Source organism: Caretta caretta, chromosome 18 (genome assembly GCF_965140235.1).
Source record: "Caretta caretta isolate rCarCar2 chromosome 18, rCarCar1.hap1, whole genome shotgun sequence".
NCBI lineage: Eukaryota > Metazoa > Chordata > Testudines > Cheloniidae > Caretta > Caretta caretta.
The window spans coordinates 4,217,511-4,235,061 of NC_134223.1; the positions used below are offsets into that span (position 1 = coordinate 4,217,511).

The 17,551-nt window shown below is 45.9% G+C and overlaps 1 protein-coding gene across 7 annotated transcripts in view; it reads left to right on the forward strand.

Annotated features, from left to right (window-relative positions):
* The window catches only part of ZBTB40 (zinc finger and BTB domain containing 40), a 72,885-nt gene that overhangs the window by 44,715 nt on the left and 10,619 nt on the right, over positions 1-17,551 (forward strand). For 4 of the 7 annotated variants that reach the window (XM_075121225.1, XM_075121226.1, XM_075121227.1 and 1 more), the window contains 7 exons: positions 3,375-3,511; positions 4,008-4,206; positions 5,680-5,813; positions 9,414-9,597; positions 13,371-13,787; positions 14,450-14,656; positions 16,770-16,934. In XM_075121225.1, the coding sequence (XP_074977326.1) occupies positions 3,375-3,511; positions 4,008-4,206; positions 5,680-5,813; positions 9,414-9,597; positions 13,371-13,787; positions 14,450-14,656; positions 16,770-16,934 (1,443 nt within the window). The remainder of the gene's footprint in view (positions 1-3,374; positions 3,512-4,007; positions 4,207-5,679; positions 5,814-9,413; positions 9,598-13,370; positions 13,788-14,449; positions 14,657-16,769; positions 16,935-17,551) is intronic. The other 3 variants (XM_048824890.2, XM_048824892.2, XM_048824894.2) reach the window with 2 other exon arrangements.

Consider the following 17,551-nt stretch of genomic DNA (forward strand, 5'->3'; position numbering starts at 1 on the left):
GGGCAGTGTCAAAGTGTAATTGCAGCTCGAGACCACGAAAGTATGGATCACCACAGCATTGGGGAGAAAAGAGTGTAACTCCCAAATAACCACTATGAATGCATTTATAGTCATTTCTGTGAAAGATTTCAGGCTCCAAGGCATTCAATCCCACACAGGAGACCCTGGCAGATGCCTACCTCCAGTGTGCCCAGTGCAGCCCCTATTCTGGCTCCTCTATAACCTCCAGCTGAGGTTCTGGTTGCACCTTCTCTATTTAGGCACTCCCTGTCCATGGCTGCACTGAGTCACCGCACCTCCTCCTCAGCAATGTTCCATCTAATTTCTTAGATCCATGTGTGAAATGAATTTTTTGTTATGTGCACCAATATGGAGGAGATGTGTGGCGGGGTGGGGTCGAGGGGTTCAGAGTGTGGGAGGGGGCTCAAGGTGCGGCAGAGGGTTGGGGTACAGTGGGGTAGGGGAATTGGGGTACAGGAGGGGGCTCAAGGCTAGGGCAGAGGGTTGGGGTGTAGGGGGGGCAAGGGCTGTGGCTGGCATTGAAGGCTCTGGGAGGGGCAGAGATGAGGGGTTTGGGATGCAGGTTGCAGCGGGGAGAGAGGACTTCCCCCAGTCCACTCTCGCTGCAGCAGCTCAGGGCTGGGGGAAGGGTGCCTCTCCCTGGCCACAGCAGCTCTGTTTTTTGAGCTCTGAGGACCATCCCTCATTTGAGTGGGGTTGGACCTTCTATCCTGTGTGGGCCTAGGTCCTCCCTCCTGGACTTCAAATAGGCCAGCATCTTTCATCAGTGCTGAAGCCACTTAAAAATTAAAAACTAAATTGAAATGCAGTGAAATGTAAATGAAAGTTTAATAGAAAGCAAATTTGTGCTCATAATACCGAGAAATCCCTCTGTGACAAACATTCCAGGCAGACAGTTTACCTCATCATTTGTTGAGCACCATTGCTTCCCTTGAAACATCAGTCTACGAATATGGTTAATTATCTAATGGTAATACCCATTCCAGCGAGGAGCATTCCTTCATTACATGAGTTGCATATTCTGGAATTGAAATTGGAATAAATAGAAGCACAGTTCTTTACCATGGAAATAAAGAGCGTGGGAGAGTCCACTGATACCGTACTGCATATTGTATAAGTAGGGGCATAGCGAGCAGATCGAGGGACGTGATCGTTCCCCTCTATTCGACATTGGTGAGGCCTCATCTGGAGTACTGTGTCCAGTTTTGGGCCCCACACTTTAAGAAGGATGTGGATAAATTGGAGAGAGTCCAGCGAAGGGCAACAAAAATGATTAGGGGTCTGGAACACATGAGTTATGAGGAGAGGCTGAGGGAGCTGGGATTGTTTAGCCTGCAGAAGAGAAGAATGAGGGGGGATTTGATAGCTGCTTTCAACTACCTGAAAGGGGGTTCCAAAGAGGATGGCTCTAGACTGTTCTCAATGGTATCAGATGACAGAACGAGGAGTAATGGTCTCAAGCTGCAGTGGGGGAGGTTTAGATTGGATATTAGGAAAAACTTTTTCACTAAGAGGGTGGTGAAACACTGGAATGCGTTACCTAGGGAGGTGGTAGAATCTCCTTCCTTAGAGGTTTTTAAGGTCAGGCTTGACAAAGCCCTGGCTGGGATGATTTAACTGGGAATTGGTCCTGCTTCGAGCAGGGGGTTGGACTAGATGACCTTCTGGGGTCCCTTCCAACCCTTATATTCTATGATTCTATGATTTTATGCACTGTGTGTCAAATTGAACAGCTCTGGATTTGGTAGAGTATTACTGTGATGTGAAATGTACCTTATTGCTATGAACAGAGTTTAAGTGACTCATACTAAGTGTGCATGCATTTTCAGGGCTAGACATGATTACAAGATTTGGAATCAATTCTAAGAATTAATGTTTGTTTAATGAAATCTTAAACATTAAATATGAGAAAAAAACCTACTAGTTCTTAGCCCAGCTCCCTGCTCAGTGCAGGATTGTTCCTTACAGCTCCAGGATGCTACATTTAACGCTAGATTGGGCAATGAGGCTTTCACCGCTTTGCTTGGGAGACCAGGCCACTGTCTCATTTAATTCACTGGCAGGAAGTTTTTTCTGATGTTCACTCTGAATCTTCCTTTTCTTAATTTCATCCATTAATTCCCATTGCCCCCTTTCACCACCCTAAAGAGTTGTGCTCTCTCTTTACAGTGTGTACATTTCCAATTCTTTGAGACTCTCTATCTATTCCCCAAAAGCCCAATAGCTCTGTAATTGTAACTCATTCCTTCCTTCAGCATCTGAATCTCATTGGTGCTCTTTCCTGATTCACTCAAGTTTTCAACTACGTTCTGGTGTTGCTGTGCCTACAGTGGAATGTGGCATTCTAGGTTCCTCATTTCTCAGGTCTTCAGAAGAGGCATTGGGGTTTTTTTGTTTGTTTGTTTTTTGGCTGCTGTTTTGCAATCCACAATTTGCTTTACTTTCCCCTAAATATTCTCATCAAAGATAACCCCGCCTACCCTGACCCAGATTATCTTGGCCATGTGGTTGTTTGGGAAATGGTGTAGTGTATTTATATATTACTTGTACACACCTGAAGAGTTACTCACAGTCTGTGACTTATAGACCATAGGCGCCCTCAATCTAACGACAACTAAAAGTCAGCAATGGAACCTTCTAACTACAGGGGAATCGAAAGGAGAAACTGTGAAGGATCGTCTCACAATATTGTCTTCATATGCTGGACTATAAGGTCTGTTTAAGAAGCTGAGCCTTTGATCTTCTGAACTAGGAGGACTGTGACTGATGCTTTGAATAGACTAGGAATATCTATCTGCAGCCAGGAGACTTTTATGTGTATACACACACTGTACAGTTTATAATGTCTCCTTTTATATGGATAAGTTTAGAGCTCAGACAACTGAATGGCTAATAGCCTTTGGCTAGACCTCACTAAAGGGCAGGTGGACACTGCAAACTTCTGTTACACAGCTCAGCCAGTGCAGTGCACCTCACACCTGCTGCCATCCATTCCTTCTGATCCCCGGGGCTCTGCCAGTAACACTCCATCCTGACTGGAGTATCTAACTCTGATATTCATAGCACAGTACTACCAAGACACCTCAGACCTGTCCTGCAACCCCCTGGCCTCCAAGGCTCTTGTGAGGAGAATCTGTGCTTCCTTCAATTTTCAGTTTACAGATCCTTAGTGATTAGAACTGAAACCTATTTTTACCTTGCATCCTGTGCTTGGATTTGGACCCAGGTCTTCCAAATGAAAGGCTACTGCAGTAACCTAGTGTGCCAGTGTGGTCCCCTGTCTGCTTTATCCCCTTAGCTCTGAGCATCAGAAAGGCACAACATATTGAACTGTTGTTTTCATTTGCATTCAGCCAGAAGGACCCCAGAGGATTATGGGACCCAGTTACTGAAACGATACCAAGAAAACTTTGCAGAGCTCTTCATGGACACACAGATGCTGCTGCGAGGGATCTCAGCTGCACAAAACTTAGCTCCTGGAGAAAGAGAGGTGAGAGGATTGTCTGTCTTCATATTTGACTAGAGTATGGTGTCCTAAACCCTGATTTGTATGTGGAAGGCTAAAGAGGACCTGATTATTTCATTCATCAGTGCAACACGATGTGGGTTTTTTTATTGCAGAAGTTGGGTTAATGTCTTGTTAGCTTTCACCAGGTGCAGCAAAACACAGCAAAAGATGGATTCATGGAGCTAAAAGTTGCCAAATAGCAACTACTCACTCCACAGCCAAGGGAATGGCTTCAGTTTCTCTTGGTGCTGGCATGTCTCATCGCACACTGGTACTCCTGTAAGTACCCAGTCTGGCTGCACATTAGCTGCTGCATGGCTCAAGCATTTTGGTCACATGACACATATTCCTGGTATAGGTCGCAGCAGGGCAGTATCAAAATGCGCGTCCAGATCTCCAGCAGGCAGATGGCTAGTTGGCTAGTCTGTGGCAGATTCATAGAAGTTCCTCTTAGTGTCTTGGTGCCTGTTTCTTGAAGGTAATGGAACAGATTGTGAAGAGGGAGACTGACTCGAGTGGTTTCAGCTCACTCGTATCTGCAGCACTGGAAGAACAAACTGTGTCGGTGACTGCTGTTTGGCAGCTGCTGCTGGCAGTGCGAGAGGCAGAGCTTCCTCTGAACCTGCTCATTGAGGAAATCCGGAAGGAACCCGATGCAGAGTTTTTCTTCCAAACAGGTAGTGATGTTGTATTCTGGACAAAGATGCTTTCCTTCTAGATCCCACCAGATCCTCCCTGAGGTGCCTTTCTCATTGTTCCCACCCATCCGTCTCCCCCTCATCCCCGCAGACATCAGAAATGGATTATCTACAGAGCCTCCCTCCCGCAGTCAACAACAAATCTCACTCAGTCTACTTTCCTCCTATGCTTTAGAGGTGCTTTCCTCTCAGATCCCACCAGATCTTCTCACTTCCTGCACTCCCCCCTGCTGCAGATGTAGAGATGTACAACAGTTCTCACCACAATCCTGTGAAGTGGTGACTAAATGCTTCAGAGTTCAGATAAGCATCTAGAGGTTTGGCTGTGTGTCTGAATCCCTTGGGTCACCCCCCAACGTGGCTGGAAAAATGGTGAAAGCCATCTTACTTGTATGACTTCCAGCACCCACTCTTTATAGTTGGAGCCGGAAACACCAGAACAGCTTTTCATGTGGTGTTATGCATTGCTAGAATCGTGTAGCATATTGCTCATTGAAATGAGAAATAAGGGGACACAGCAGGACTGGAGAACTGATATTTACTAAACTCTTTCAAACAGCGCAGCATTTGTCTCTAGAAATCAGCAAAGCTTTTGGGGCCTGGGGAGGGTGTTTGTCTTTCCCTGACTCAGTTCCCCCTCCCTGGTGTCCTGCCAGGTAACGAAAATGCAAGTCTGTCACCTCCCTGCACCTGGTTAGCACCTTCAGTAAAAAACTGATTTGAAAGAATTCAAGAGGTACCATCAAACTGAAACCCTATCAGTTTGAAAACATAAGCTAATGGTAACTCCAAGGCCACAGCTGGTACAGGTCCACTGCCTGACCCTCTAGAACTTATTTCTGCCTCAGAGTTTCCCTGCCAACTATAATTACATTTTTCTACTTTAAAATGCTTTTCTTTCCCCACTTACTGAATAATAATCTCACACAAACAAGAGTGGCGCTCAGCTGGCTGACTCGCAATGTTGGGAAAGAGTGAAGCTGACTGTACACAAACTGCTGTTAAATGTACCAGGTAAACACACTGGAAAAACTAGAGAAAATATATTTATCCTCTAATTTGTTCCACTACAGCAATCTTAGGCACTGCTGGTTACAAAAGCAGGCAGGATGCACTCAAAGAGAAGTGTGATGATTGTTTAAGTTGACTGTGTTTCTTTAAAGAAATTCCTTCAAAAGAATCACGAAACCTGTTCTTCTCACCCCACGCTCCAAAGTGGACAAGCATTGAACACTGTTACTCCTGCTTTATTTCTAATTGGATTAGTTGTTGAATGGTGTTTTCACAGCCATAACTAATGCCACCAAAGTCTTCACCTTAGTCCTTGACCCTCCCCCAGCTCTCAAAGGGAAGCGTTCCCACTGAGGGGAGGTGCCCCTATCTGAAATGGGGTGAATAGAGATAAGAGCCTGCAGGAACCCCCTCCATTCTTAATATATTCTTTTCCTTCAGTGGCCACCAGTGAAAGTACAGCCATCGAGATAATACTGAGACACAGCAAGCTGATCACGGAGGCCATCAAGCAGAGAGCTGGACTGGAGGGCTTGGCTCCAGGAGAAGTGGGCCTCACAGAGGCAGTGAAAGAGGTACTGATGGGGTGGTAAGGTGGCCCACAGCTGTCCTCTGCTTTAATGCAATGTACATTCCATGATATTGACGGCTCCTAGCTTGAAATGTTCCATCCTGATTCAAGTTGAAACCACTTAGATCAGAGTAGAACATGGCATACTGGCATCTGTGTTCTCGGAGCTACCCTTCTCTGAGAATGAGGGGTTGACAGACATTTTATGCAAGGTATGCATGCAGCTCTGGCTCCTGGAAGTTACCAATAGGCCCTCATTTGAGCAAAATGTGGGTGCCCTGCCGTACAGTACCAGCTCATCTCTGCAAAGTGGCATAGATGCCTTAGGGAAAGCACAGCTGTCAACTAGCATGGTGTGGACTGTCCTGTAGGTCAGCAGCCTCCAGACTGCCTGTCAAACAAGTGAAGTATTCATAGGGGACATGCTGAGAATGATATGGCTGTTGCTATGACTTGGTGGATTTTAGCTGTCTTGTAATGTTGGCGAGCCCACCTTGGCATTCACCTCTAGGAAAGGGAGACTATGCCACATCGAGCCTGTAGAACTAAAAGAGGCAAAAGCATCTGCTGGGCTCCTCAGTGGCTGGCTGGTGGGTGAAATTTATTCACAGAGCAGCCTTCAGCTGATCAGCTCTGCTCTTCTAATTGGTGTTGCAGCCTCTCTGAGGATTTGGTGTTATTTAGACTGACTGTAAATATTTGTTAAAATGGAAAGTTCTCTCAAGCCTTGACCTGATGCAAACTCCCTAGTAACATCCTCAACTCTTCCCATGCTGTTGCTTATCTCATACACAGTTAATGCTTCTATGGCGAAGAAGAGCTACAGTGGGTATAGTGGCATGGGGTCAGAGTTGAAGGGGAGGGAAACACCCAAAGGCCATCGGAATGATGACTTTAATGTCCTATAAATCACAGCACATCAATGCTATCTCCCAATGAAAGGCTGGAGTTACCAGTTAGCTAACCATGTCATTACCCTCAAGGAAAGTGAGCTATTGGGGATTGAAATGGTCCCCACTTCCTTGGAGCAGCAGTGCTAGGTTGGCTCAGTCCAAAAGCAGCAAATTGAAATCATGTAACCTTTTCTTTTTTTAAATCCCCAGAAGCCCTTTCAGCTGGTGCAGAGTTATAAACTAAGTAAAACACAATATGTGCCAAAGGAAAGTCAGCAATAGAGGAGGTTTTGGAACAAATTAATAAATTTAACAGTAATAAGTCACCAGGACCAGATGGTATTCACCCAAAAGTTTTGAAGGAACTCAAATATGAAATTGCAAAACTACTAACTGTGGTATGTAACCTATCATTGAAATCAGCCTCTGTTCCAGATGACTGGAGGATAGCTAATGTAACACCTATTTTTAAAAAAGGCTTCAGGGGCAATCCTGGCAATTACAGGCCAGGGAGCCTGACTTCTGTACCAGACAAATTGATTAAAACGATAGTAAAGAACAGAATTATTGGACGCGCCAATGAACACAATATGTGGGAAAGCGGGAACGTGGCTTTTGTAAAGGGAAATCATGCTTCACCAATCTATTAGAATTATTTGAGGGAGTCAACAAGCATGTACATAAGGCTGATACAGTGGATGTAGTGTAGTTTGATTTTCAGAAAGCCTTTGACAAGGACCCTCACCAAAGGCTCTTAAGCAAAGTAAGCCGTCATGCGATAAGAGGGAAGGTTTGGATCAGTAACTGGTTAAAAAATAGGAAGCCAAGAGTAGAAATAAATGGGCAGTTTTCACAATGAAGAGAGGTAAATAGCAGGGTACTCCAAGGATCATAGAATCATAGAATATCAGGGTTGGAAGGGATCTCAGGAGGTCATCTAGTCCCACCCCCTGCTCAAAGCAGGACCAATCCCCAACTAAATCATCCCAGCCAGGGCTTTGTCAAGCCTGACCTTAAAAACCTCCAAGGAAGGAGATTCCACCACCTCCCTATGTAACGCATTCCAGTGCTTCACCACCCTCCTAGTGAAAAAGTTTTTCGTAATATCCAGCCTAAACCTCCCCCACTGCAACTTGAGACCATTACTCCTCGTTCTGTCATCTACTACCACTGAGAACAGTCTAGCTCCATCCTCTTTGGAACCCCCTTTCAGGTAGTTGAAAGCAGCTATCAAATCCCCCCTCATTCTTCTCTTCCGCAGACTAAACAATCCCAGTTCCCTCAGCCTCTCCTCAGAAGTCATGTGTTCCAGTGCCCTAATCATTTTTGTTGCCCTCCGTTGGATGCTTTCCAATTTCTTCACATCCTTCTTGTGGCGTGGGGCCCAAAACTGGATACAGTACTCCAGATGGGGCCTCACCAATGTCGAATAGAGGGGAACGATCATGTCCCTCGATCTGCTGGCAATGCCCCTACTTATACATCCCAAAATGCCATTGGCCTTCTTGGCAACAAGGATCTGTACTGACACATGCTATTCAGCATATTCATAAATGATGATGTGGAAAAAGGGCTGAACAAAATTTGCAGACAATACTAAACTACTGAAGATAGTTAAGTCCAAAGCTGACTGCAAAGAGTTACAAAGGGATCTCACTTGACTGGGTGACAAAATGGCAGATGAAATTCAGTGTTGGAAAGTGCAAAGTAATTGGAAAAAAATAATCCAAACTATACATACGAAATGATGGGGTCTAACTTAGCTGTTACCACTCAAGAAAGCAATCTTGGAGTCATCGTGGATAGTTCTCTGAAAACGTCTGCTCAATATGCAGCGACAGTCAAAAAAGCGAACACTGTTCGGAACCATTAGGAAAGAGACAGATAATAAGAAAGAAAACATAATAATGCCACTGTATAAATTCATGGTACACACGCATCTTGAATATTGTGTGCAGTTCTTGTTGTCTCGCCTCAAAAAAGATAAATTAGAATTGGAAAAGCAGAGAAGGGCTATGAAAACAATGAGGGGTGCGGAACAGCTTCCATAGGAGGAAAGATTAAAAAGACTGGGACTGCTCATTTTAGAAAAGAGACGACTGAGGGATCTGATAGAAGTCTATAAAATCATGAATGGTCTGGAGAAAGGGTTGTTATTTCAAGTATTCTTTACCCCTTCACATAACACAACTTAGGGTCACTGAATGAAATGAATAGGCAGCAGGTTTAAAACAAACAAGAGAAGGTACTTCTTCACACAACTCACTGTCATGAACTTGTTGCCTGGAGATGATGTTATGAAGGCCAAAAGTATAACTGGGTTCAAAAAAGAATTACAGAAGTTCATGCATGATAGGTCTATTGATGGCTATTAGCCAAGATGGTCAGGGATGCAACCCCATGCTCTGTGCATCCCCAAATTTTCAGTTTCCCGAAGCTGGGACTGGATGACTGGATGGATCACTCAAAATTGGCCTGGCTTGTTCATTCCCTCTGAAGTATCTGGCGCTTGCTGCTGTCAGAAATGAGTTACTGGGCTAGATGGACCATTGGTCTGACCCAGTATGACTGTTCTTATGTTCTGAGCTCTGTGGCGAAAGGCATGTTCTTCTGTTTCTCATACAGGGGTCTAAACCAAGCTAAAGCAATTACAGGAATGAAAAAAACATCGTCTGCCATGTGACTACTTCTTCTCTCTTGTGTTTCTTTAGCTACTGAGTATTTCTTCTCAGAAGGAGAGTTCAGAGGCCTCCTTGAAAGCAGCTCTGAGCGCTGCACAGGAGAAGTCTGTACCTGCCATCAAGATCTGTCAGCTGTTATGCACTGTTCATGAGTCTTTCCCAGGCCTACAACCAGTGATGCAGGAGCTGGGGCATGTGGGTAAGAAACCTGCAGGTACCACTCCAGTTCGCTTACACCAGTCTCTGGTAATTGGAGCTGTGTGTGGTTTAATGTGAGATCACAGCATGGAATTGTTGCCTGCCCAACCCCTGTATTGTACTATTAGAATGGGGCATTCACTAAAGGTGTGCTTGGGATCCTAGTGGATTCATGCATGTCCCCTAGTACTAGGAAATGTACTGCAAGGGCATTCCTACATTAGCAGGGACATGGATTGGTTGGCTTAATAGGTGTCGACCATCTCTAACTTCAGTGATTCACCCACTACCTTTATATGTGATTTCATGGGCTAGGCTTTTGCTCAGGAAACACTCAGGCTGTTTGTTAGCTGCATTGCATGTTCACTGGTTTACTTTCATGTGGAGCTATCTCAGCCCTGGCTGTTCACATGATACTGGATCCATGTACGTTTCTGTGTTCATATTGTAAATATATTAGCCATCTCATAGGTTGACCTAAGATAACGGTATTGTCCAGCACAAGTCTGTAGTGATATTACAACCCTATAGCACAAGGACTATGCAGTTTAGTGGTTGTTTGAACATTCAGGCTGTTTTTCCCAGTGTATTCTTAATTTGGCCCTATTGTACGTATGCTTACCCTCTAGTTCCATTGATTCAAAGTGAGCAGGCTGCATACAGCCAGAATGATCATGGTAGTGCCAGCATGGCTGAGGCTGTTCTGATTCTCAGACCCGTCCAAACTCCAATACAGATATGATATCTCAAACAGATGGACAGATCCTCCATCCAGATTCACATTCCCTGTCTGTCATAGCATGGATACTGGCTGGCATACATCAGCACAGAGAATCTCTTCAGCTGAGATACAAAATGTTCTCCTCCACAGTAGAAAGGACTCTGAGACTTACTCTGCCAAGTGTAAAAGATTCACTATCTCGACACAATAATGCCAGTTATTGCCATCTCTGCTTCTGATACCAGGCATCCTGCAGTCCTACTGTCATTGATAAGCTCTCTGAAAGTCCACCTAGCAACCATCTCACCTTTCCACCCTACAGTTCAGGGGTATTCCACCTTTTCAGACCCTACGGTGACTAGGTGTTCCTAAAAGGCCGTATGAGGGTATAGCCTCCATACAGAAAACTTTCCCATGCTAGGGATCTAATTATTATACTGGCAGGGTTATGGGCCCACCTTCTGAGCCACCAGCTATATGTTTCTTGTTTCATCTTTCTACCAGAACAGATGTTCTAGTAGCAATAACATCAGAAGGTAAGGATGATAAAAGTACTAATGACAGGGCCCCCACATATGATTTTTAATAATGACAGGGTGTCCTCAAGACATCATCCAAAATTTATACCGAACATAGTTTCTGACTTCCACCTAAACCAGGTTATACATGACCTGTGTTTTCCCCAAAACCACATTCAAACAAAGGCAAACCTAAGTGTCACACCCTAGCTGTTCGCAGAGTGCTCCTTTTACACTGATAAAACTAAGGCATTGAGGGTATTCCCCAGTCTGTTCATAGCTTATGCAGATGAAAGGTCAGGCCATTTCAACACAGAGACTTCCTAACTCGATTTCTACTTATTCTTAGCCCGCATAGACCCACCAGTGAGAGTGACAGTGCGCTCTGCTAGAGCACACGCAGCTTCTGTCGCTTCTTTGAGAAGTGTTCTGATACTAGAAATATGTCCGGCAGCAACCAGCTTTACTCAATGGTGGAAGCACCAAGATCTGATGCTCGTTCTGGTTGGTCTATCCTGTAATCATTGTTGAGGTATCTGGATGTGGGGTTGCTCAGAGCACCTCAGAAAACAGGGGGGTTTCCTGCTTAGTTTACAGCAATGGTGGTTCTTTGAGATGTGTTGTTCACATCTATTCCAGTGTTTGGTGCAATCGAATTCAGCACCTGTTGGCCAAAGGTGGCTGTTGGGGGACTAAGTGTCCAGGTGCTCCCAACCAAGGGCAAAAGGGCAGGGTGACCCCACCTGCCCCTCAGTTCCTTCACCAATACAGAGTCCAGGCTTAATCAGACCTCGCAGTAGCAGGAAGAAGGGCAGGTTATGGAATATATTTGAACAACCAGTCTTGAGGAACTACAGTTCCTGTAATTTGAGAAATCATTTCTTCTTCATTGAGTGCTTGTCTATATACATTCGACTGCTGGTGTCTTACAAGCAGTGACCTAGATTACAGGAGGTGGGCTCTAAGAGTCTTCCTTACGCACCTGCCTCATATACACATCCTGTGCATTCTTTGGGTAGTTTATGTACTATAATAAGTATTGCAGCTCAATGGCAAGTTCAATTCAGGGGGTGAAATCCTGGTCACAGTGAAGTCAATGGCAAAACTCCCACTGACTTCAGTAGGGTCAGGATTTTCACCCAGGATGCCGTATCAGTCAGCCAGGGCCTGGGAACATCTTAAGTCCCAAGTTCCTTGCCGCTCATATCTTAGAGAATGTTCTCTGTAGCATATCCAAAAGAGTGTGTATTGTCTAATCACAAAAACCTATTTAAGATGATTTAAGGTGCTGAAGGCTACAGGGAGCCTCAATGCTGTGAGTGGGAAAAGCTTCCTGTGCTGGTGTCAGGGGAGTAGATTTGGTCTGTGGGAGGGGAGTAGAGTGGAACTTTAGTGGGGCTGAAATGGAAGAGGTGAGATATGGATGGTGCTGTCTTGGCAAGGGAGGGTGAACTGGAGGCTTATCTTAGAGTTTATTTTACACTCTCTACATTTTCAGTATGCCACAGAGTGACATCTTTAGGTTTCAGAGTTAATGATGCATTAAAATGCATGGGTATTTAACGTCCCTCAGCTGTTTTTCAGGCTGCCTACAAACTCAGGGTGACAACACTGCATTGGTTACACTCAGTTTACATTTGCAAGGTTCACTCCATAACCACAAAAGTTAGAAACATACTTTCAAAAATGCAGCCTGGAGTTCCTGAGAACCGTGCTGTGGCAAGGGCTGAATTCTGCACTAGTTTCCATGGCCACAGATTTGCAGAATTCTACCTATAATGAAGAAGCCAAATAACTGTTTATATTTGTATTGCCTCCCCCACACTGATTACCACAGGGGGGGTTCCTGTAGGCTGGAGTCTGGTGTACATTTTCCAGTTTGTGCCTTTTGGGATTGTGCTGTTGCTGGGGCTTGAAAAATTGTTAGAATCTCTGGAAAGGGGGCACTAATGAGTGATTTTAAATCCAGTAGCGGTCTTCCCAGAAGAGCATGAAGCACCCCAGAGCGTTAGTGTGTCCTCTTAGAAACAGGCTATGATGGAGAGGGATTCCTGGGACTTACCCTGTTCAATTAAGGGATCTGTATTCACTTTAAATGGAAAATTCAATGCTGCCTTATCTCTGGTGCCACTAGGATGCCATCATAACAAAGGCCTCAAACCTGCAAATCTTTACCACACAGTAATTTCACTCATGTGAGTAGGAGGCAGTTTCAGAAGTGCTGAGTTCCCTGCAGCTCTGGTTATTCTCATTGGTGTTGAAATGAGAGCTGAGTTCTTTTGAAATTCTGCCCAGGTGCTCTGTCGCTTTATCCAACCCTCTGTAGATATTGGCATTTTTGACAGAGAAATTCAGGCCTGATGCTCCACTTCCTTGCACCTGATATTGTCATTGCGACCTTCACAAAGTGAATGTGAAGTGCTGCCATTTGGATGTGACCATGTTCTGTACACATTCAGGCATCCATTCACACCTCTTAGTAGGCATGGGGTGAGGAAGGCCAGAACCTGGAATTGTCAGTAAGCACTGAAATGGGAGTTGTGCACACAGGGCTCCTGACCGAAGGAAGTGGGGAGAAGGCTGGAATCAGGAAATGGAAGGTGAACAGTGAATCCCAGATTGAAGCTATGGACAAGGAGGAGGAGAAGGCTGGGGGTGCAAGCGCCAAGGAGCAGAAGGAGCCCCAAGAGAAAGCTCCCTCCAAGAAGAACTTTGTCTGCAAGGCCTGTGATAAGAGCTTCCATTTCTACTGCCGTCTGAAGGTGCACATAAAGCGGTGTCGTGTGGCCAAGGGGAAGCAAGTGCAGTGTAAAGAGTGCAGTGAGATCAAGACCTCCAAGAAGGAGCTGGAAAAGCATCAGCTGGAAGCCCACGGAGGGCCTGGAGCTGCAGGGACAGCCAAAAAGAAGAAGAAGCGGCTCCCAGTGACATGTGACATCTGTGGAAGAGAATTTGCTCATGCCTCAGGTAGGATTAGACCTGGGAGAGATTCCACAAGCAGCCGGGGAAGAGGTGCTTAGATACCAGGGTAATGGCCATAATGACAACACATTAGATAGCCTGAAATCAGAGCCCCTTTCCTCACTTATGCACTGGGGACTCTAGGGGAGATTGAGAAGCTCTGAACTGCACTGTGGAGAGGGAAATGCAGTTCAATTCATTTCACCTGCCCTGCTGATTGCCCCAGCTTCTTGCGTGATTGTTTTTTCCACCATTGCATGAAGCTTATGTCGGAAAAGTGGGGCTGCTGGCAATTTAAAAAGGCCTCCAGAAATAATTGCACTGCAAGATGGCCTGTTCAGTTCTTCAGCTGGTGGTAAGAAAAGGGCCAAAGCTTCTCAGTGCTCTGGGTTCTTTTTCCCCTTACCCCAAGCCTCCCTGCTCTCAGCGTGGTGGATGGGGTAACACTGCTCTATGGGAAGAAGGAGTTCACTGCCATGTCATTCTTTCCTCTTATCAGCAAGTGGCAGCTAGGGAAGCAGTGTGGGACTGCTGGCTGCTAAGAAAATCAGCTCCTTGGATGTGAAGTTAGGCAGTCACCTGGTGTCACGGCTGGGATGGGGTATTGCTTTTGTACAAAATACCTTTGTGCCGGGCATTAACTGCTGCCCTTGGTCTCCTACCCCCAGGAATGCAGTACCATAAGCTAACGGAGCACTTTGACGAGAAGCCCTTCTCCTGTGAAGAGTGTGGTGCCAAGTTTGCGGCCAACTCCACCCTGAAGAACCATCTGCGGCTGCACACCGGAGACCGCCCCTTCATGTGCAAGCACTGCCTCATGACCTTTACACAGGCCTCCGCCCTGGCCTATCACACGAAGAAGAAGCACTCTGAGGGTGAGCCTGCTGGAGTCATTGTGTCCCTGTTGTGCCCCAGGGCCTGTGTGCCTTTGTGTATGCTTAGAGGAGGAGCATGGCCTGGCAGTTAAAGCACAGGGCCGCACTATAGGTGCCCTGGCTGCAGAATGGGATATTAGTATTTACATATGTGAGGGGTCATGGCTTCATCCATCCACGCCTGGCTACCTCTACTGCTCCTGCCTTGCTGGTGGGTTGTTGCCTCAGCCTCCCTGGTAATGGCTCCTCTGCTTTTGTCCTTGGCTGGTGCCTGTCTCCCTGACTGCCTGCCTTTCTCTAACCTTATCTGCTGACAATGGTTTCAGCTACTCACATTAGCAGTTGATGCAGATCATTCCCCAGCTCCAGCTGCCTCTAACATCACCCTGTCACTGCCCAGCTACCATCTCACTCTGTCTCTGAAACAGACCTTCCTGTGTTCCCTCTCTCTGCCTTTGTTCTCTGTGTCCACTGCCCTTCCTGTCTTCTGGGCCCACAGCTCCAGTGTCTATTGACTCCTCCCCTCAGCCCTACATTGAGTCCTTCGCTGAATCAATGCTTCTCCCTGTCTGGTAAACCTGCCCTTTCCTCTCCATCCCCACTGCTGAAACCCCAATCCCCACCTGGGTCATCTCTTGCCTTGATTATTGCTGGCTGTCCTGCTTCTCTAGTCTGTCCCAGCCACAGCTGTGAAACTCCTCTGACCTCAGTACCCACTCCTGGAATCCCTGGGTTGGCATTCTGACTTCTACAGTCTCCCATACAAGCTCCAAGACCTTGCCTGGAAGGCAGCACATACTGTTGTCCCCACCTAGTCCCTGTTTCTTTCTCCTCCTCCACTGCACCCCCCCCCCCATTCTCGTCCCAGGCCTCTGCCCCTCTCTTCCCCTTTTGTCTCTTCCTCCTTTTCTGAGCTTTATACCTTCTAAGCACTTCCATCTCTGCCTGGAACAGCCCTGCTGTCCTTGCCTGCCTGATGCCCTCTCTGCCTCCAATCTCACTGTTTCAAACACGATTGAATTCATGGAAGTTCTATGGCCCATGCTTTGCAGGAGGTCAGACTAGTATAGTTATCTCTTCTGGCCTCATCTATGAAAGCAGCCTGCCTTCCCCTCTTCTCTGCAATAGATTTTCCCATGGTACATTTTGATAACAAATCCAAACACAACACGTTTCCATTTTGGTTTTCGAAAACTGAAAAAGTTCCTGCTTTTTAAAAAAAAAAAAAATTATTCCTTTTTTCTCTGTCTCTCTTCTTAAAAAAAACAAAGAAAAAGCTTCCTTCCTCTTTTTCCCTTCTGGAAAAAAGGTACAAAAAGTAGGAAATGGGGAGAAGGTGAGGGGAACCCCCAAAATCAAAACCCATTTTTGGAAGGTTTTGAAAAATTAAATTAAATGAAAAAATGTTGCTTCATTTTAATTTTTGTCACTGAAAAATATAAAAATCAAACTGTTTTTCCAAAACATTTAAATTTCAAGGAAATTGCACGTTAGGCTGGAAAATGTTTCAGTAGAAATATTCCACCTCACTCTACTCATCAATGCTTCCTACATCCTCCCTCACAGAATCATAGAATCATAGGACTGGAAGGGACCTCGAGCAGTCATCTAATCCAGTCCCCTGCATTCATGGCAGGACTAAGTATTTTCTAGACCATCCCTGACAGACTGCTGCCTTGGGTGTGTTTCCTTGTCTCGTGGAAGCTTGTAAGCTCCTCTGAGCAGAGAACGTGTTGCTATGTTTGTGAAGCACATTGCAAACTTGTGGCACAGCATAGATGTTTTACAATAATAAAACTGTGTCTACAGAACAGCTAGTAGTTAAATGGTCTGCACTGTAGCTGCACGTATGGTATTGTCTGTGTTTATAGTCAGAGAGAGCTCACCTTTTGCACACAAGGTTTTGTGGTTCTGATGCCAGCGTCTTTGGGAAGGACTGCTTTTGTCTGGAAGTTTGTCTTGGAACCGACACCTTGCTCACATGAGAGCTTTTGTGTTCCGTAACCTCCAGCCTCCTTTCCTGAGAAGTGAGCTTATGATGTCCAGAAATTCTGTCCCCCTTGTCAGGGCCAGCTGGAGAAGTTCCAGCCTCTGATCTTGGCTCTCACTGCAGGGAAGATGTATGCCTGCCAGTACTGTGATGCGGTATTCGCCCAGTCCATTGAGCTGTCTCGTCATGTGAGGACTCACACCGGAGATAAGCCATATGTCTGCAGGGAGTGTGGGAAAGGATTCAGGCAGGCTAATGGGCTCTCCATCCATCTGCGCACCTTCCACAGTGAGTATCTGAGCCCTGCCATGCCTCAAATAGAGTCCTTCCCATAAGGCAGAACAGAGCTGTTGGAGCTCCTTAAACAAATGGCCATCAGAATGTGACTGAGAGGCAGAGATGAAGGGGCAATGCCATGTTCAAGTGCTTGATGTTCCAGACCACAGCAGTCCTTGCTCTGCCAGGCAATGCAAGGGGCAGTCCTGGTGTCCTGGAGCTTCATGGGCGATATGAAGGACTGCAGTCTGGTCTTTCACTGGTGCTTCCATGATGGTACTTTCCCTCCTGGAAAGGAAAAGGCTGTTAAGCTTTACATGGTGGAGGTAGGGGTGGGATCTTCTCAAGGAAACAACAGCACCGTCTAACAACACAGGCCAAGGGAAAGTGGGGCTCCAAAGAACCAACTGGGAATCTTCATCACTGTAAGTGACGGGGGAAGAAAGAGGGGAATAGTACTTACCTGCAAAGATCCTAAAACTCAAATGTTTGCTATTGCCTGGAAATAACTAGCATTTCTTTTCCTCTCTTGCTCCCCTCTTTCTTCTGCCTCTTCTCATTTCTTTTCTTCTTGATCTGTCTGTCTTCCTCTCTCCTCACCCCCTCCCCCCCCCCCGCTTTTCACCACC